Here is a 22,155-nt window from a genome sequence, read left to right as displayed (position 1 = left end):
GGATCGACGAATTGCTCGGGTAATATGTACAGTGGTTGGCGCATCGTGTAACCTTTAAATGCTGAACAAAAGCGGGATCACTCTGCGAAATAATCATATCCGAGAGGTTCAAAAAATCACGTCAAATTACCTACTTGTCACATTATTCCTGTGGGTTTATCCCTGCCCCGGGATAAGGTATCAAGCCGATGCTTCCGAAAACAAATACCTGGCTAACTAATCCCATACCCGACCTGGACTGCAAACCGGACGAGAGGCCGTGGTTCGCCATGTGATTAAGCCGTCTTACCTACACTACTTACTTTCCTCTCCCCGGAATAAATATGTAAATCCTATCCTACCCAATCCATTTTCATCTCGAAAGAAATCCGATAAGACGGCTTAATCATATGGCGTACCGTACTACGGTCTCTCGCCGTGAACAGGTTGGGTATTGGATCAGTTAACCAGTAATTTGTTTCAGATGTATGGAATTGATGGTGAAAAGCCCGCAACCGACTAGCGCTTGCTAACGTGAACCACCCTAAATACGGAAAAAAAGTCAATGTACTGGACACGCATTTAGTTAACCAATGCGTTTGTGGATAAAATGCAACTAGATGCGCTGTATTGAAGCAGAAGCGCAAACTCCAAATATCCAACAACAGCAAAAAGAAAGATTGTCAAAGTTTAATTCTACCACCCAGATGTCGCATTTCTCATTCCCCAAGAAACACCCTGATACTACGCTGCAGCGTCCCCAATAACCTTATATTAAAAATATAAAACACAAGATCAACTTTTTTTGTTTATTTCCAATAAACGATAAAGTCGACAGTAACTTTATAGTTCAAAGATATATGTATAATAAAATGGATTTATATACAGAATGTATCATCTATCAGCCAGCAATATTATGATTGACAGCACACAGCACCAACATAAAATATATCAGTATTCTCTAAACAACAACATAAGCTGGTATCAACTACACTTAATACATGTTATTGCACATCTCTGATGGTAGCGAGGGCGACACCGCCTTCTATGTAGCAAACTTGCTATTTATTCTAACACAAGGATAGTTGAAAATTTGCGTGCGAAATATGATTAGATTTGTGTATTTAATTCATTCCAGCATCCCAGATGAGAACTTTGGAAAGAAGGTCAATCGACCACACTCTGAGGTGACTAACTAATATATATTCCAATTATTCAAGCTATAAGGCAAATTGACCACACATGTCAAGCTTTGCAAGTTCTGCAACAAACAGATCTCATTTGCTCTAATTTTCCTTAAAACTACAGACATTTTTTAGCATCTTTTTATAGAAAAATGAGCTCGTGGAATGACGTGGCATTATGCAAAAATATTTTATCAAGTCGGGATCTTTCATATTGGCCTTCCTGGTGTTGTCTTCGGCAGTTTCTCTTGATAAAGGCCAGCCAATGTTACAACAGCATCATAAATAATTGTTTGTCGAGATTGTCCTGTGAGAGTCTTATGCCAATCAGTAGGTTGCACCCACGGCATATGGTGCTGAAAGGCTTGGCCAATTGTAACAGATAAACCAGACCAGCTTAAATTGTAGTCCGAGGGTGTAGCAGATTGAACATGACTTACAATTTCGGGAGGGATTGGCACAGCTTGTGTGAACATTTCCAAATTGATGTTTCTTGCAGGATCTTCGAGCATGACACATCTAAGTAGAAAGTATTGTGATTAAACCAATTTTGTACATTATGCATTATTTTCTTTCCTATAACTGCTGCTTTGTAAATTTGCATCTAACAAGCTGTTCACAATATTAACTGAACTGTTACAAATATGATATCTACTGATATTTTCTGGCACCTCGCATCTAGCAAACTTAGAAACTTATTTGGAAGCATGGCACGATAGGTAGCCTCAAGAATAACATCAGTTTCTTGTGTAGTCTATCAGTACTTTTCAGGATAAATAAAATTTATTTTACAACAAATACTTCCTTTAAAACTGTGAGCATCCATAACGTCAGATTATTAACAGTTGCTCTAAAACTCATTTGATATATGATTTTATGAAAAAGCAATTCAATATTGGAAAAAGGCATGATTACTAGACAATCCAAATTATACATCAGAAAAATAACATTATTAAAACATGTATTCTTAGCAAAATCAGGATATAACCTTACCCAATATCAAACCACTTATCAGGCAGTAACTCAGCAATAAAGCTTTCAACTGCCACACAAAGCTGCCTTTCATCCACCAGTCCTGACCTGCGTAGATAGCTGATACGGTCACGGGCACCTATAAAGCAGAGTGATGCAGTTAAATTCATAGGGTGCTCTATTTGAAGAAGCCTCAGGAATCGGGATAAAAAGTACATTGTAAGTAGATAACCTGTTTTAGGTGCATGGCATGGTATTGGTATGATTTTTAATTTTTCAATTATAATATTATTATCCATCAAAACCTACGTAATATTACCAAATGAGAAACACAAATAAGTATTTACTCGATGTTGATAAACATTAGACTCGATAGTATTTCTATTTCAAATTAAAGACTCAATTAGTCCAAACCTCTTAATCCTGCAGCATATCCAACAGGCTGTGGAGCCACACCTGACTGAGCTGGAATCCCCTTCACATTAGCTGTTCCAAAAACCCTCTGTGTACAATGACATTAATAGAGAGTCATCAGATAAAATAAAATAAAAAAAATTTCATAGTTGGAAGTTATCTGTACACTATCCACTATAAACAATATATCAGAACGAAGTAAGGGTTAAATTAGCAAAAGCAAATATGATGATGAACCATAAAAGTTACCAATCTAACACCAGTTGATCCAACATAGGCAAAAAATGGTTTAAAGTAACATATTACTGACATTAATGTCCATTCATAGGACCATTGTAAATGAGCCTAACTTCAAATTACCTGAAATGCATCTCTCACGGCACCCCACTTAACCATTTTTTCTGATGCAACAATGACAGAAATGTCACCACCCTGTCTAAGATATGGTGTCATCCCGGGATCAAGCGTTGTTATCATCCGATCAACACCAGTCTTTGTCTTTTCGACAACGGATTGTACGAAGGTATTCTGTGAAGCAGATCTGAACCATCCCCACATACCTCCAGCTGAACCAGAATCGCCCTGATTAGGCAACAAAATTCAATTAGTAAATAATTATTAAACGGTCCAAAATTACTTATGTTACTGAAAATGAACATGAAATATAACACAAGGAAACATCATATCTCTTCCTAGAGAAATTTAATAAGATGGCACAATCAATTGATGAACTATGGTCTCTAATCCAAATATGAGATGAGAGTACATATAGGATTCTTATCTGAATATCAGACCAAGTCAGGAATAGCTAAACATTCCATGTGCATGCATGTCATTATGTGTGCAAATGATAATCCCCAAAATCACACACACATGAACTATACTTTAAAATATTCCAACTCGAAACCATGACTGCAATGATGACCATTTTGACCATAAAAATGCAAAAAATTCTACTGACCCTATTTTCTTGATCTGTGTTATATTCAGGCATGTCCGGCAACATGATAGTGGATGCTTCTGGAGTACCTTGATAATTTGAAGTAGGATAGGTGGGTGGAGCAGGATTCTGAACCATTGGAGAAGGATAAGCAGATCCCTGAAGTGGAGCAGAAGTTGGAGTATAGGAGCTACTTGGTGGTGATGTGGAATAAGACATAGGGGCTTGGGGTGGTGGTGTCATTCCAACTTGAGTTGGTGGACTGGTAGAAGATACAACAGGTGGTGCAGTAGGGGGAGGGGTCAATGTACCTGATTCCACAGGATGAGACACTTCTTCCATCATTTTGCCAAAGTACCGTATTTAAGATCGGAACTTATGTAAGTTTAAAAGACCTGATAAAAAAAATTGATAAATTTAAATATTGCAACGAATAATGCTCATTGGGTAAATCATACAAATGATAAATGGAACAAACGATCACAAACAATGACATGAGTACAACATAACTGAAGCATTCAATTAATAAATATACATGTAAGTTATAACACATATAGATATATGTAAATTACAAGGTTTTTATTTGTTCACAGACTGGGAGAATAAATAAACAGGAACTACGAAACCAATAGATTATCAGTCCATTATTGAAAAGTGTTCATTCTTATCATAGGACTTGATTGACTGTGAAGTACGATAAGGACAGACAACAGCAATAGGAATTATTCAATATGCAGTTTATCATAAAAGCAGCATAATGTATGTCACCGCTTCTCACAAAAATAGCAAGAGAAAACAATATTTGAATAGAGGTTTGATTAATGACAATACATACATTTCTATTTCTATAATGCAGATGAGATTTTAGTGAAATAGGAATATAAATTAAGAAAGTTTAAATAAAAGATCATTTCATCTGTTTGCTTGTTGCATCATTTTCAGTTCTCTCTGAAGGCTGACATCAATGAGACTCCCTGAATCTTCAAAAGGATTTGAGCCTGAACTAGCTTCAAAAGGATTTGCGGTTGCACTGTTTCCCCTGACCTTTGACTCGGTAACAAGAGTAACTTTGTTAAATACTCCACGAGCAAAGTAATCAGCAATAATAGAAAAACCATCTCTTGACTGACGAACTTGAGAAGAAAATTGATCATAGAGATTTCTGTTATTTAAAAGAGCTTGTTCCTGTTCTCTCATATGTTCCAAAATTTTATGATTTTCGCCTGCGCAGACTGGACATTCCTGATCATTTTCTGAATAACTTTCAAAACAATGCTGATGAAAGGAATGTTTGCAGAGAAAATGAACAGATGGCAGTTCGAGATCATGATTACATAAACTGCATTTGGTCACTTGAAATATAGTAGCAGTCGTTTTCAATTCCTCAATTTGTTCTTTCATTTTCTTTGTATCTTCTTGACATTGTCGAATGACTTTCTCGTGTTGATCTATTTCTTCGGTTTCCTTCTGCAATCGTCTTAGAATATAATCCTTGATGACTGATAATGAGACTGTAGAACTTCTGGACAACAGTTGAATGACCAGCAAAGGAGGAAGGAGATTATTCTTGTCCCCATGAGTCAGAACTTGCATAATATGTTCTTCACATTTGACATCCTCTTGTCGGGCAAAAAAAGTTAGAGCTTGCTGCCATAATGAAGGATCTTTTGACCCATGTTTTCTACAGGTTTCAACAACCAATCCCATGGCCTCATGGTCCATATGATACCTCAATATCTGCTGATAAAGTGCTGCAGATTCATATAAGAACAGAATGCCAGGCCTGAAGCAATGCATTTGACATAGCACTAGTGCTTGGTCTGTATCATAATCTAGAGATGAGAATTCTTTTAACAAATCCAAGGTCTGATCTTCTATTCTTCGCCTTTCCTCTGAGGTTGTATTGGGATGTGTCATTTGGTGAAGATACAATTCCAGCAGTGTATTGTATACAAGCTCTGAAGATTGAGGTTCAACTTTAATGATATGTTGTAGAAAGGCAACCAGTCTTTCCGAGTTGTTGACAAATATATGTATGAACTCTTCTACATTAGCATGTTTATTTGAAACATTTCCAAAACTCTCATAATCATCCTCATTCACCAGTGGCATATTACTTGGCTTGTAATCTGTACAAAGGGCTTTCAATAACTCTGTTGCTTCTGCTGGGACATTCTTCATCAACAGCTTACCATATTTCTTCATGTTAATTTCTGCTTCTTCATAGGGTAGTTTTCGTATGTACGCGAGAGCTTGTTTATAATCTTTGGTGTTTTCCAACTGAATTTTCAGATACCAGGTGTGCTTTTGATGCTTTTCCGCCAGTTTTAATGCATGTTCATAATATCCAGCCTGTCTACAAACTCTTATGGCTGTTTCTACATCAAATTTATGCTTGGTTTCAGGGCCCATGATGAATCTATTCAGGTTTTCACTATCCTTCAATTTTGTAAAACAATTCAATAATAACGTAGTGTGGTCCTCATTCGCCTCCCCTTTTTCATGCATTGCCTGTAAATATGTTGTCAAATTATGAATACGCTGTGCATCAAGAAATTTTCTTATCACGTAAGATGGCTCCAGATGACCAATTGTTTTAACATACTGATGTATTGCACCGTCATAATCACCTTTGCTGTATAAATGGTTACCATATTGGTGAAAAATCTCCATCAAGCCCTCTTCTCCAAGGTTTTGATTTTTAGCCATATTTACTGCCAAAGAGTAATGATTCTTCTTAAAAAGTACTTCAAGTTTACTATGAATATCAATCTCTTGCAGGCACACTAATACATTGTCCGCTGTTAGCACATAGATAGATCCCCATTCATATAAAACATCTTTGACCCCTGGTAGTGCATGAGAATAAGCAATGATTTTCTGATTCATGTCATAAATTGTGAGCATGTTCTTTTCAGTTGTCGGTCGCAATGCACTGGACGAGACTCCCGCTCTGGTTTTGTCCTTGTAGACAAGGATTAGATATCCGTGATACCAGCGAGCTAAAACTTTGTCACCATCAAAAGCAAAACAAGGGCCCCTTGAGTCAGGCTGATAAGCGTATACAGCATCACTTGCAGCAACAAGAAATTGATTATCAAGTACACTGTTAGATATCGCAGTACAAAACATTGGGCATCCTTGATCTTCCAACGTATGCATTTTTGAGTATTTATCTGATACTGCATATGATAATACCGTAGTATGAGTCGTTGCAAACAAATAGGAATCTTTCTCACCATATCGAAATGACAGACCAGTGACTGGCCCCCCTTGCCCGGTTTCCAGTATTATTGTTTTGTTACCATGTCTATCCTTCAAAACATCTCCTTTATACAATACAATGCTACCTTGAGCAAAACCAGCAGCCATCATGCTTAAGTTTGACAGAACAGAGAATGCAGACACATCACTCGGCAAGTTATTGGGAATAGCAGCCTGAATTCTGGAGCAAAAAGGATCACCTGATTTATCTCTTTTATCCATGTTCCATATTTTGATAACAGGGTTAACACCCTCTTCATCGATGCCGATGGAAGCCAAAACATTATGCTGAATAACTTGAAATAGATGTGAAACACTGATCCGATATGCTTGAAATGATTGAACTTGAAAATTGTGATTCACGATATGAATATGACCAGTATCATCGCCAAAAATAAGAAAACCACGACCGCACGTGCAACATTGTAAATTTGCATCTTTAATCATGTCGAATGTTTTTCCAGTAGCATTGCTTTCTATTACTTCTTTATTGAAGAAATTGAAACGCCGCCATTGTATGTATGCCATTCTCAACAATGACAAACAGTAGCTATATCATTTATGCTAATCTGAAGTTTTTAAAAAGTGATAAAATAAATCTTTTTTTATTGGATGTTAACTTTTTAGCATTTACTAATATTTTTGCACATCAGAATTGCAGAACGATATTGCTGCAAATGATTCTTTTGATCAAAGCAGTGCTATACTCCAGTAATCATGAGTATATAGGGATGTTTCCCCGACCTTTTACCCAGAAAATTATTTCTTATACTTTACTATGGAAAAATTCTGTAAGCTTATTTTGAGAGTATTTTGGAGGGTTAGCGCTCATAAACTGCTCTACATTTTCAAAATCATTATTTTTGTTAAAAGTGCTCAACCGCATGCAAGTACTGACAGTTTTAGCCTCGTCTATTGCAGTATTTGCGGGACAAATTTGTGATTATTGCAACTAAACTAAAGCTTCCCATAAAGAACATAATGACAATTAAGTTTGATTTTAAACTACTTTTCGAAAAGACTACTGAAAACTGGCAAATAACACGCAAAACAATGAAAACGAGGCAATGTATACAACCATGCTTGAATATCTGTCTGAGCAAAACTAGTGTCTGAGCGGTCGCATAAATCTGTAAATTCTAATTGTTACGTCGTTATTGACTTATTGCAGATTGGCCATTGTTACTGAAAAAAACAAGGGAATTGGTACTCTCTGGGGTTAAACATCCATAGTACTGTAGTACTGTAGTATCACACTTCTGGTTAATAAGACAAGATAGCATTTCAAATACAAGGAAGGTGTGAATCTGTGTGATATTACCCTCAAAACTATGATAACATAACTACCATTATATTATACCAGAATTATCACAGTCACAGTAAATATATATGAACATTAGGGCTGGGCATTTCGAATCGAATATTCGAATCGAATCGAATAGTAAATTATTCGAATCGGTTCAGAGCTAAATTTCGAATCGCCGCCATCTTGTTTTTATCTTTTCGCCAATGGTCGAGGTGAATTTTTTTTCATTAGAGTCATATTTTTCCAACGAAATTCTAACATATGACTATTTTCTGTAGTGAGTTATTGATAAAACTTGTTTGTTATTCTGTGTGAGCGCTCAGTAATCTATCTGGGTGATTTAATATATGTCTTCGGTAATTCATGTGTTGGGAGGACCAATTACTATAATAAAATTGCTTACAATTATATATTTTCAAGTATTCGAGATTCGATTCGATTCGAAAAATATTATTCGATTCGATTCTGAAATCACAAGGTATTCGAAAATGCCCAGCCCTAATGAACATACATAAAATGTAAATATAAAATCGCAAAGCATATATCTGTATATAGGCCTATATGTCATAATATCTGTTTATTCAGGTTCCATTACATTTGAACCCACGTACATTTGAACCCATGACAATTGCACCTGTATGCTATTGCACCTATGGAATTTTTTTAGTTTCACGGATAGTTAAACCCATACTAACCCTAACCCATGGGTTTTAGCACCCGCATATAGATTGAACCCGTGGATATACGCATGGGTTCAAATGCACATGGGTTCAAATGTACGGTCACCGTTTATTCATACTGCAGTACTGTATAAATACTGAAATATGAACCTACAGACATAATAAAGATGTTATACAGTTATACAAGCATTTGTGAATAAAATTGAAATCTGGTTACAACATACACCCATTATGAAGAGCAACTCTGTAATGCACTAGTACCGTACCTATTTGCTTGAAATAGGTTGTTCTAAATGCTGAAATGAACATATCTTCCCATGTACAGATGTATATCAGTATATGTTCCATGTTTTCAAGGTGTCGCTGACATGATGACTTAGACTACTTAATATCTTTCGCGGCCCCGCGTCAATTGCGGAAATATTGCAGTATTGTATGTTTGTTTATTTTATACTTTTATTATTATGTTTGCTTAGTTTTGTGTGTACAATATTTTAAGCACGACGAATCAATCAATCAATTTTATTCGGTCACTCTGATACAAACAAAACACAAAACAACAACAAAGGGACAAACAAAATACAGAGGACCTGGAGGACGGGTACCGGTATAACTTAATAAAAAAGTTAAATACGTACAAGTACGTGCCCGTCCCCCAAAAACAGGCAAAACACAATAAAACAAAAACATGATGCGACATCGGGCAATATCTTATAAATTCAAATTAAAATGTGAGACGTGTATGTGCTTTTCCTATACAGATATATGGATTAAAGAACACTCGCTGACAAAAAATGATGATGTTGTGGGCCTACTTCAATTATATTGCAAAAATAACACAGTGACAATTTTTTTTTACTAAAAAACGAAATGAATATCCGAATCATTCCATCAAAAGGCAATGCTAGCCACTAACAGACTAAGGGTAGGCTAGTAAGACGTTTTCGAAAGAATTGCCTGGATTGGCACACTACAATAACAGAATAAACGCTCAACAATCAGCAATCGAGAAATCCAGACTACCGTTTGTTTGCTTACAGCGAACAACGGGTGGCGTACCGTACCGGTACCTCTGTACCTACTTTCTGTGTGTGTTTACAATACTTACTGTCTTAGGTTAACATACCGTATCTTATAACAATGACATTACAAATACATACCGGTAGTCTTTTTTGCGAAATTCAAACCAAAACACACAGTTTTCACTACTTCATTGCCGATGGAGATCGCATCGCCATCAGCACAGCAGAACAACCTACAAAGGCTGAAAGGGAACATGAACCATCGATCTACTGTTTGCAAGACCAAAAATCCCATGAAGGGAACACTGTTTTCATTGTAGCGGAAAACTCCACGTTGAACAAAACATATGCCACAACTTTCTTCCGTCAGATACTTTGTTTTCAGAAAATTATGAAATAAAATCACGCACTACAACAAATGAATTGAGCAAAAAAAAAACATGGCAATTTGAGATTAAAATTGAATAGACACTAGAACCGTAAATAGACCTGACATGGGCAAACTACGGCCCGTTTGGTAATTCAATCTGGCCCGCCTGATGCTGCCACAACACAGCTAAAACCAAATTTTTATGTTTTGTTTTGAAATAGCTCAAGGAATTTGTTGAGATTGCGATTAAATTTAGTTTTGGCACAAAGCTTATTGTTTCCGTCTTTTCTTTTGTAACAATGTAAATGTTGTTCATAAAATGTATCTTTCTACGTCACACCAATGACATTAAACATTGTTTAATGTCATTGGTCACACTTATATGGCCCGCCAGTGTAGATGGGCAACATTTTGCTTTAGGTCTTAGGATTAATTTAATTAAAGTGCTTTTTTCTTAAATTTATATGAGCATCGTGTAATATTATTTTCATTTGTCGCTGAGAGATGTGCTTTGCCGGTCTTGAACCTTACTTTTAAGTTATGTCTCTCTCCCGTTATGTCTCTCTCCCCGCTCTTACCTTTCTGCTTTTGGACTTCTATGAAAAGGCGTCTCGTCTCTTGGGGAGGCTTAGCTTTTTTGTAAAATACATACCTGTTCAAATGGGACTTATCTTCTTAGAAGCTGCGTATATTTTTGGACCCTACTAAAAAGGTAGATATCATAGGTATCAACAGGCACTAAAAAGGTAGGTATCAAAGGTATCAGTGTGTAAAAAGGTAGACATCAGTAGTAGATGACTAAAAAGATATGTATCAGTAGCAGATGACTAAAAGGTAGGCACCACGTGTATCAGTGTCTAAAAAGGTAGGTCTCAGCAGTAGATGACTAAAAAGGTAGGTATCAACAGTAGATGACTAAAAAATGAGGGAATCAGCAGTAGATGACTAAAAAGGTGGGTATCAGTAGTAGATGACAGTGTGGCTCATCGCGCTAAGCGTTAGGAATACGCATGCCATCGCACCTCTGATTACTCTTCGTGGGTTCGCAGGTTCGAATCTTATGCGGGGATGGTTATGTGCAAGAGGATTGCTGGACTCCTCGCTGCCGTATTGTGGTTTACGTAAACGCTGGTCGGTTACGACTTCCTCCACCATCAGGTCCATGTTTCCGAAAACAAATAACCAACTAATCCCATACTCGACATGGATTGGTAACCGAACGAGAGGCCCGTGGTTCGCCATTTGATGAGGCTTTATTTTCGCCTTTTCTCTCAACCGAGATAAATATGTAATTTTTTCGTTATAGCTTTTTTCTTTATCGTGCTAAGCGTCAGAAACAAACCATATGTGATACCATGAATTCGCATAGGCCTACATATGGAGGGAGCATTTCACTTATTATCAGATTGTATTGTCAACGGCCTCATTTCAATTTTTATGGTTGAAATCATTTCACATTTATTGCAATTATGCGTGACTTGACGGTCTCTGAAAAAAAAAACGATTGTCAACTTTGTCACCCGCGGGTCAGTCGTAAATAGTCTCTGAGATAAACAAAGTGAAGTGAATTCGATTCTGATGAAAGTGATATCAACTGTCCTTCGACAACAAAAATTTCACTTTTTCCAAGTAAATATCGCTTTTTGGATTTCCTTTTAACTACCTCACTCATACGGAAAAAAATAGGCCCACTTTTTTTTTAAGCTTCATACTTCAGTAGTCGAACTTTTTGTCAAAATTTTTTTTTTATCCAAGTCCTTCTTTTGGGTCCAGTCTTTCTGTGACTACATTCACCCGATATTCGGCCGAGAAAAATTTCATTCAATTCTTCTTTTAATGTTCATTTTTGTAGTGACTTCAACCACACCACCTTTTCCGAAAGCAATTTTATACTCTTCTTCTATTCGAGGCGCACAACCTAACACTGGTTAATATTTCATCCCCCTTTCCTTCGTGGGTTCGATCTTTTAGTAAAATCAATGGCGCAACGTAATCGCGGATGAAATTTTATTCAATTCTTCCATTCTGGGTTCAGTCTTTTAGTGACTACTTCATCAAAACCTACAAAATAAATTCCTACTACATGCTGCTTTCAAGTACTAATATGTAATCAGCCTAGTCCATCGTAGAGATTCTAGAACTAAATTTTGATTATTGCAACTAAAGTAAAGACACTCGGAAGATAGAATGACAACTAAGATATTTGATTTACAACTTTTTTTTGAAACGAAATGGAAAATTGACAAATAACACGCAAAACCACGAAAACGGGGGAGGTTTACAATCATGCCCGAATATCCGTCTGAGCTATACAAGTGTCGACTGAACAGTTTGCAATTGTACGCCATGTTGACTTATTATTGATTGGTCATTATTACAAATATAAAATCGATTATAGGGAAGCGTCCAATCCAACGTTTTTATTTGGCTATTCTCGCGCGTATCGGGGCAGTCCGGGGTTACCATGATGACTTTTTTACCGACAAATTTCACAATTTTGGCACGTTTTGAAACACGTTTGGCGTCAAAATTTCTGTTTGATATTTTGGGATTTTTCTTGGCTTTTTGTTTCAAACATTCCAAATCATGAGGCTTTTGTACTTGTTAAAATCGTTGGCTTATGAGGTTTTTTTTGCGCGCTCATTTTGAGTTCTCAACAAAACATGCCCTCCCCCAATAGTTTTCTGTGATTACATGGAATTTGTCAAAAGTATTATTTGACAGACCAACTTTTCTAATAGTCATCTTCAGTGTGAAACTTAATCACTTCAGCAACTAGAGAGAGAATAAGAGAGATTTATTTCCACAAACAATAAAAAACAATATTAAATAATATCGATAATTTTTACAGAGTTAGGCTATAAGGAAAACAATGAAAAACAGTATAAAACAATATCGACAATTTTTATAGTATTAGACCAATTTACACTATATTTTGTGTTGGCCAGTATGCAGGACCGTTGAAGGTCATCGAGGCTCCTGACCAATTTAACACTGTTACTAAAAAGTCGGAATTGATTGCTGCAATATAAATATAAAAAAGACGGAAAATGAGTCAGCAGATATTTTAGTTCTGTGATTCGACACTAAAAGCACATTGTGATAGCATAGTTTACTGAATACAGTTCGCTCACGGCCGGTTCGCTACGCATGAGTGATGCGTTACTACGTCATCAGTTTGCTATATTTTGAAGCTTACGGAAGAGGATTTCCGTTTGAATTTATTTGCGTATTTGGAATGGTTTTGTTGGCTGAAATAACTGAAAAGATATACTGACGCGTTAGGATAAAGTAGGGGGTCGTGGCATCTGCCAACCATCTCTGCGTTGGTACCATAAGTTATCAAAGTCGAGAAGGGGCAGAGTAATTCTGTTGTTCTGTGATTGCATTTATTGGATGCTAATTAAAGGTTTATACCAGGATTATAGCACAAAAGTGAGAATTCAGATACTACCAAGTATGGGCGATATAGAATATCGAATCCGGAGGATTCCGTCTCTTCGGCGCCATGTGTCAATTTTTGTACTTCGGATTTATAATTTATTAATCAGGGACGAGCGTTATTCTCTTGCGATGAAATCTGTCTCGCGTGATTATACTTGTGTTTTCTCGCGAAGTGCCCGCAAACGATATCAAACACTGTAATCCCAGCTTGAATATTCAGAACGCGAAGACGGCGTTATTGCACTATTTCTATTTGTTAGCATTGGTGCCGACTGCCATCTTACAGGCGATTTTGCGATTGCAATAATCTTAATTTTTTGAAATAGTGAAACATTCTTTATTTTATATTAAATGACTTTTCGAGTTCTCCCGGAAAATGGTGAGTATTCGACGTTAGATAATAAAACATTATTTGCCATTAATTTAGATCAAATTTTACTTTTAATTTTCACGACACCTGGTTTCCGAAAATACGAAGTTATAACGCAAAACAATGCGCTTTGTCACACTTATTTTGCGCTCTCAAATAAATATATATAAACTGAATTTCCAGTCGCTGATGAATCCGTTCCTATCGCCCAAGCGCGGCACACGCCTGGTCGAGTGGTATTTTAGTCACGATAAATTAAAAAAGTTACGATGATAACTGGAAATTAAAATTTGTTAACATAAATGAATTTGTCTCAAGATGTTATTTTATGAGTTTTGCTCTAAGAAGCAATCGTTTTCTGTCAAAGTCACAAGACATTCAAACAATATATAACGATATCAGTCCGATAAGCCACATTCTCTTTAGACATCGGCTACAGCCTTTAGGATTATGCTGTATTTGAAAAAAGGCGATTTTCTGGGGGTGCCTAAAAGAAATGAGATTTCCGCAAACTTTTTTTTCCCTAGATGGATATTAAAATACCTTTGGTGATCCAAAGATTATATTTTGTTTTCAGTTTCCCACGTCTACGTGATAGTTTCGAAAAGGAATATGGTATTGAAATTGTTTATGGCAGTGGTCGGCAACCTTTTTCAAGTGAAGGACCGGTAAAGCCTGACCAAACTTTAGGCCGACCATCTTTATCTATACAGATATTTCGTTTTTGTAGTTATCAATGCTGCAAGACATGGTGCTCAATAGTGTTGTGCGGTGGTCGGCAAACTTGCGGGCCAAATATACCTTATTTACAGGCGGGCCAAATACAAATTACTGGGTGAAGCCGCGGGCCGCACCTAGAAATTCTACTTACAAAAGTCTCTGAATACAAAAAATTTGTATGTAGTTTTCATTCGGTATTTCTCTGTTCTTTCTTTTTACCATGTGTACCTTAAATAAGTGGTTTCCGCAATTGGAACGAAATTAATTTGTTCCATTCCCCATGGTAAGTATAAAGTACGGACGCTCTTCATCTGAAAATGCATTAATCCGTTCTAAGCCCTCACAAAACACGGGCATAATATTTGACTTGGCTAAGCAAAGACCGCGGAAAGTTGGAGGACGGCGGTCGGGGGAGGTGAGAGGAGGCGTTGAAATCTAAGAGATAACGTAATGTAGGAAAATCTGATTTGCGAATCGGCGCTGATCTAAATATTTCATTTCGTCTGTAATGATTTTATTTTTGACCATAAATTAATACCGCCAACTTACCTGAACGATATTGTCATCAACGACGTCGCGATAGATACCAAATAATATGTAAGAGCTATTTAAAACGCTCTAAATTGCATGAAATGAAAATATTTGCCCTTATGTTTGGTAACGATCAAAATGAAAGGATTACGATAAAAAATGAAATAATTGTTAAATGTTTTAAATCCAAACGTTGACGGCGGCGCTATGATGTGTGCGCCATATTCGGTATTCTTACAAACACGAAAAACGATAATCGAAGTTCGCGATGTTCGAAGAATAAATTCGAATTAGACATCGCTGCTTAAAGCATTGCATTAAATTTACCTAAAATGGACAAATGTCACTACACGCGTTTTTTGTTTTCGGTTTTTCGTATGTAGAAAATCAAACGTTAGACAAAGCAATATTTTCACCATACGATTTTTTCGTATCCAGAGCCTTTCGTAGGTAGAGTTTCTACTGTAGATAAAAGCACAAAAAATTGTTCCCTTTTGTTATTGATCTTGCGGCATTGTCCGGGGCCCTGGCAGAAATTCTGAGTTGAAACACAAAAATTTCTAAAAAAAACTGCTATTCAAATTTATTGTCACACCGACTTTAAAACGAATTCAGTGAGAAAGAAACACGCTTTCATAAAATTGTGTATTTTTCAACAGGATCTTTCGAGTACTGGTATAGGCTTCGCGACGCAAGGAGATTGAAATTGCTCGCACGTTTCGATAATCAAACTAAAAGCTCTTTTCGCGGGCACATCCTTTAAAATTGGCACTTCTCCGCGGGCTGCACAATTTTTCTCTACGGGCCGCAGTTTGCTCACCCCTGCTGTAAACCATTTGATGTAATGAGGTCCGTGATTTACTCCGTGAACACAAATCTTAGGATCGAATTGGCAATCAACCACCGATCGAAACTAGCAACCACCGTGATCAGTGCGGTATAACTTTAAATATCAATACACTCTGTCGAAATACCCATTGTTGTGCCACAATGGCGTCGGCGGATGGGACTTGTTAGCAGAAAGATGTTTTATGTCGTATAAATTGTGTGCGTAGAAATGGGAAAATGGCAAAAAATGTAACTTCGGAGTTCCGAAAGCTGAAACTATACCCCGCTAAGTTGAGCTATTCTATGAGTTGAAGTTTGAATATCTGCTGTGAAGTAAAGTTATTTTACATAGTTAATAGGCCGGATAATGGGAATACTTTATGATATACAAACGTTTAATTAAGATGACTTTCGTCGAACCCCAGGAACATTTCGATCGAACCCAGGTTAAGAAATACTGTTACAGCGCTGTAGGTGTCGCTTCTTGAAACCCTTTCGAAGTCTCTCGCGACTCCTGTCCTGTTGAAGTCAGCCTTTTTTGTTTTGTATTTGCCATATTTTTCATGATGTTTTGATATCTTGTTAACAAATAATTGATGCTAGATCGATTACACAAAGTCAGCGTGTAAAGTAGTTGCATAAATCAATTTCAAGCAAGAGAAGTATATAAAAAAAATTAAATATATGTAGGTTTATATATATCGTCAGACTAATAAAAAAATTGCCTAAGTCAAATTTTAACATTTTGAGTAAATCAAAAAAAACTTCATAACTTTCCCATTTTTCAATCTATTTCAAATTTTTTTTTATCTAGATTTATCTTATCAACTTTTTAATTATTTTAGGATATCTATAACTTCCAAATTCTATTCTATATGCGCTAAAATTGACTTAGGCATTTTTTTATTCCCGCACCCAGAGTTAGGCAATATTATTCACATCTTCGCCCTATATTTTCTCTGTACATTCGCTTGACCTATATACTTTGTAAAAGTCCATTCGGCAAATAATGAGAGAGTGACTTCCATTAAATTAATATGACACGAAAGCCAAGTCAAAAATTCGATATTCCTCCTAAATCATAATTTGGCTTTGATGAACATTAGAATAGATGTCAGCCCACAGGCCAGATGTATTGTATTCAATTGATACAAAGAATGTAAAATTTCACAACTCAAACAACAAACAATATAATAGAATTAAAACATAAATAACTTTTTTGAACCTAAAACATCAACATAAACAAACAACTGTAATCATGAATTTATAGTAGTATACTTCATTTAAGTTCGTATAATCCACTCGTGAGGAAGGTTGTCATAAAAATGATGACAGTCAATTGGCATAATTGATTTCATTTCTTGAAGATCATTAAATTTCCTTGCACAAACTGGAATACGAGATCTGAACATTGGCACCCATTGACTTTGAACATTCTGTACACGGTGTGGTAGCGCTTTCCAAATTGCTTTCTCAAACGAAAGCTTGTAACGAATACTATACCATCACTTTCGTACTTCAGGGCACGCAAATCATGCACTCTGGGATCTCCTACTCTTTTTCCGGGTCTAATACTTTGAAGGAACAATTGATTCATTATTTTGAAATCAGTGTGCCTCATTTGGCGAACATGATAGGGTGATGGATGGATTCTTGCGGATTCCATAAGTACGATCAAATCTCTTTCAGAAAAAATGTCGCCTACGATCTTTCGTTCAATGACGCTGTGCAATATTCCATTTGTGTATGTCCAGCCACCAAAAATTTTTGCTCTATATCTATGTTGTAAGTTCTTGCCAGACTAGAATATGCATTGGCTACCTGTGTTTAAATAACATAGAAAGATAGATATTTCCGCAACGAATCCAGCGATACCAAAATCGACAAATAGTGACTCAGGCAATTTTTTTTATTAGTGTGACGATATAGGATTCCCAGTTATATATTATTGTATTACTTGAATTATTTTAACAGTATTAATATTTTTTTCACATTCTCCTACTGTGCTTCCATTTCAAATCCTCTTTCTAGATATATATATATATATATATTATTGTTCTTTCGGTTAAAATTCGGCTATAAATTACTAACTTGTTTATTTCCATAACAATCAAAGACCAATAAGCACGTAACAAATGCAATTTGTGCATCCGTTCAGACAGATATTCAATCAGAGATGTTAACATTGCCTCGATTTCGTGGTTTTGCGTGTTATTAGACAGTTTTCAGTTGTGTTTCCAAAAATTAGTAGTGGGCGACGCGACGCACAAGTGCGTCGTTTCAATTTAGCTGTATGGCCGCAATTAAGACGAATCGATCTAGTGTAAAATGTTGAAAGAAAAATGCGTGCGGATCTTTCACAATGCACCACAAGATTCAATGGCATTTATATAAAAGAAGGAAACACACTCATACCCTAAATTAAATGCGATTTCAATAACTTTCGTTACGTTTTGTCATTGCCAAAGAGGTCTTTTATTAATTAAATTGTATTAGTCGTTTTTCACGGGGAATCGCAACTTGAGCATGTTTTATGGAAGAGCGTCGCAATACAAATAAGTTTGAGAACCACTGGACTAGAGATATTACATGAACCGCCATCATGAAAGCTGATTGTAGAATTGATTGAGAGCAATGTGATATCATTGTCAAACAAAAATGGAGTTCTGGCATTGATTTCATCGACTAAGGTAGCTACTCCCAAAGAATTCAAGGGAATATGAAATTGATAAATAGTACTCACCATCAGTTTTTGTTCACACTGCGATACCACACGACTAGCTACCACTATCGACTAGAATCAATTCCGATGCACTGGAATCGATTCTCGATTGGATTGCAAACTATGTTGAGTAGCTACGACGCCGCAAACTTCACTATATATATATATATTTTGCTAGGAGTGTTTTACGTTTATTTATTTCTAAATTATCTGTGGGTTCTGAGGGATTCGATATCATATGGTATTGCCTATAGGTTTTCTCGGTAACATGTCGTGGAATCGAAGGAGAATCGAATACTTGTAAGTAGTAGTGCTTAGCACCCTTGGACTCATAAAACATAGCTATCTTTAAAAGCATTATTGGCAGGTCAGATAGGGTAAGGTGGGCCACGGGGCACAGTGGAAAATCAGCTCTCACACTCATACTATATACGGAATCAGGCCTGCGGTGCGATGTTTGAATCGCTCTTCCGTGATTTACAACGTCCCCGCAAACGGACAACGGCCGTGTAGAGCGACGCAAGTTATGGGATGAAATTGGTTTTGTTTGATCCATTAAGTGCTTATACGCCTAGAGATGCGTTATTTTTTGTGTAATATTATGGTGCCATTTGTCCTATGGCCCTATATGAAATATATATATATTCTAGATTCAAAAATATTTTTCAGATACAGATTCGAAAAAGTAAATAATTTGCTTTTGGCCGGAATTAGAATTTTTACTTGTTAATATATAAATGGTGATTTTATTTTCAAAATTACAGCATCGTTCTTTTTTTTTTGAAGGTGCCCCAGGGCCTGTCCGAATGTGCCCCACGAGTGTGGTACAGTGGGACACTTGACAGACGTTTTTTGGAGCATTTTAGTCAAAAGATGTGTATTGCTAGGGAATTTTTTAGTCGATGAATAAATACTACATTTACCCCTATCTACATTAGCCCCGCAAACTGAAATGAATGTGCAGAATATAGGGCTCGAAATAGGCAAAAGAAAAAAAGTGTCCCAACCTACCCCACTCTCTCCTACAACACACTAATCTTGTAAAGTCAGAAAGTGGAACAATAACACAGAAATAGAGCAGTTTTGGGCTCAAGTTAAGGATTTTAAAAATGCCGCTTGATTTGGGAGGGGATTTCATTTTCAGATCTCTTTGAATGTACTAAGCAAGCAATGTTACTACCTTGTCGCTCTGAAGCAACTGTAGCGACATTTTTATTACATTTAATAACTACATATTCAGATATATTTTTTGAATGTTTCATTTTTCAATCTAGATGCTTTTAGATGTTTTTTTAGGTCAAACTAGATGTTTTTAGTCAGGCAAAAGTGGCAGCCCTGATGTTTATGTGGTCTTCTGACGCACCAGGAATCCGGCGCTTCCGCATAGGACCGCCACCCTCCCTCTTCTACGTGACCCCCTTAGTATTATCGCAGGTTGTTTGTGAATTAACCGTCCGAATATTGGGCGAACAATATTATCTTCACTGACATCGGAATGCGGGTATTCATGAAAACAATGGTTGACTTATAGTTACTTAAATACTTTTTATCGTGTCTGTATTATCTCCTCAATTTTGTTCTTTCTGTATGTTAGCAAGAGCCCCTGAGCAAATTCTCCCAGAATTCAAGACGTCGTTTTCAGCAAAGTGGCGTAGGTCTCGGGGTACCGGATATTTTGATAGTAAGATAACAGTACAAAATGTTAAGAGAATGACACGCTTTTTTTCTCCAAGATAGGTCGAGACCCGAATGTCATCATAAATCAATTCACATAAATGCATCATGTATCAGCACGCGCGCACAGTATGCCTACTGCAGTATTACCAGAAGAAAGCATAATGATCACCGCATTAACAATCTGGCCAACTGCATCTAAAAATTTCTTACCACATTACAACTGTGCAGGGTAATTTAAAATAATAGTTTTCATTTCAATCGAAACTTGTGATCGAGTGGGTATTGGTAATGAAGGAGTAAGGAGCTATTTCAAAACCACACGCGAGTTTGACATGTGCTTATCTTCTTCTCGCTCTCATTCCTCCCTGGGACTCAAAGTGTCAAGGTAGGAAAAATCCATTTCTTTCCCGTCTTTCCACTTGGTGGTATGTGGTATATATACACCGATCATACGGCGGTACCTTAGTTTGTATGTTTTTGTATGTATGTTTGTTATGTATTTGATGCAAACAAGCAAAATGTGTAACAGGAACAATAAAATAAATACGTCTGATTAATTCACCAAGAAAATCTACCAGCTTCTATATTCATAAAATAAACGCAATGAAATAGATGCGAAACACAAACGAAAAAGGAGACTCACACTCAACGGCTGAGGCTGATTTTTCTGACTTCCGTGGTCACGAGACCGTGATGTCAAATGTTATGACTCACCAAACAGCGCCACCAACTTAACCTTACTTACTTTCAGGTTTCGTTTTTCGTTACATTTTTGTGCTCTCAATGATGGCAGTCAGAAAATATTGATTGAAACATAATGAATGAAGACGGTATTATTCTTGTGATACAAATGCAACATCTTGCTGTAAATCGCATTTTTCATCTGCCATATTGATTAGGATTTTTTCCATACTTGTGTGACGTCACCAAAAGCGCCGGTTCGAGAAGGAATTTTGCCTCGGGTGTAGTGCCAGAAAATGTGTCTTGCGTGTTGTTCAGGGGCTGTAATGGGATGATTTTTTCAATAGTATACAGTACAGGTACGCCGTACCCTTGTTCATATTTTTCACTTATCATTAACTGAGGTACTAAATCGCGTAGTTGGGATTATAGACTAATGTCTAAATGCAGGAATGTCTGCGAGATAGTCGCACCAATGTTCATCTATTTTTAAATATAATTTTTAATGAGAATACCTGATCTTGTCCATCTTTTTTAAACTATTGCTGTATTGGGTTACTAATTCCCAAACAGATCTTCTTCCATAACAATATTTGTGCATTTTGTGTGACAATTATTTCTGTATTTTCACTTTGCTCAACCTAATGCAGTAGGGCACAGTTCTCCAATTCCAAGATGTCCCGACATTTGGTTCAATAAAACAAACACTTGATTTGCTTCTTAAACGATGGCATTCGTATGGTCACATCGCATGATGCTTGTTTCCATATTAATTCAAATCTATCGTGACATGCATTGGCTGTTGTGTAACCAAAATAGCTTTTTTTTACTACAAATTCCACAGATAAATTATTTCCCTTTGATAAATCCAATGGTGACGTTTGTAGATTGTACTTCTTTTCGTTTATTGTGTGTTGTCGGTTTGCCGATAAGAAGGCCCAGACTTTTTAATATGGGGGATTTTCCCGAAATTGGAGAACTGTGCTGTACTGTCATGCACAGTTTTTGGAGAATAAAATTGAATTCAGTTATGCTTGTATTTAAAAAGGGA

At 36.6% G+C, this 22,155-nt stretch overlaps 2 protein-coding genes across 2 annotated transcripts; both read right to left on the bottom strand.

Annotated features, from left to right (window-relative positions):
- Nucleotides 1-774: 774 nt before the first annotated feature.
- LOC120342119 (protein PRRC1-like) lies at nt 775-3,884 on the bottom strand. The gene is made up of 5 exons (XM_039410810.2): nt 3,511-3,884; nt 2,910-3,131; nt 2,550-2,637; nt 2,157-2,274; nt 775-1,682 (listed from the first exon to the last, which is right to left on the bottom strand). Exons 1-5 carry the CDS (start codon nt 3,832-3,834, stop codon nt 1,373-1,375), a joined length of 1,062 nt encoding a protein of 353 aa, XP_039266744.2. The 5' UTR covers nt 3,835-3,884; the 3' UTR covers nt 775-1,372.
- Nucleotides 3,885-8,138, bottom strand: LOC120342118 (vacuolar protein sorting-associated protein 11 homolog). Its single transcript, XM_039410809.2, has one exon. It carries the CDS (start codon nt 7,279-7,281, stop codon nt 4,402-4,404), a length of 2,880 nt encoding a protein of 959 aa, XP_039266743.2. The 5' UTR covers nt 7,282-8,138; the 3' UTR covers nt 3,885-4,401.
- Between the last annotated feature and the right edge of the window lie 14,017 nt (nt 8,139-22,155).

This window comes from Styela clava, chromosome 3 (assembly GCF_964204865.1).
Source record: "Styela clava chromosome 3, kaStyClav1.hap1.2, whole genome shotgun sequence".
Lineage (NCBI taxonomy): Eukaryota > Metazoa > Chordata > Ascidiacea > Stolidobranchia > Styelidae > Styela > Styela clava.
Note: the sequence above shows the minus strand (reverse complement) of the source record. Positions and strands in the feature narration are given on the sequence as shown.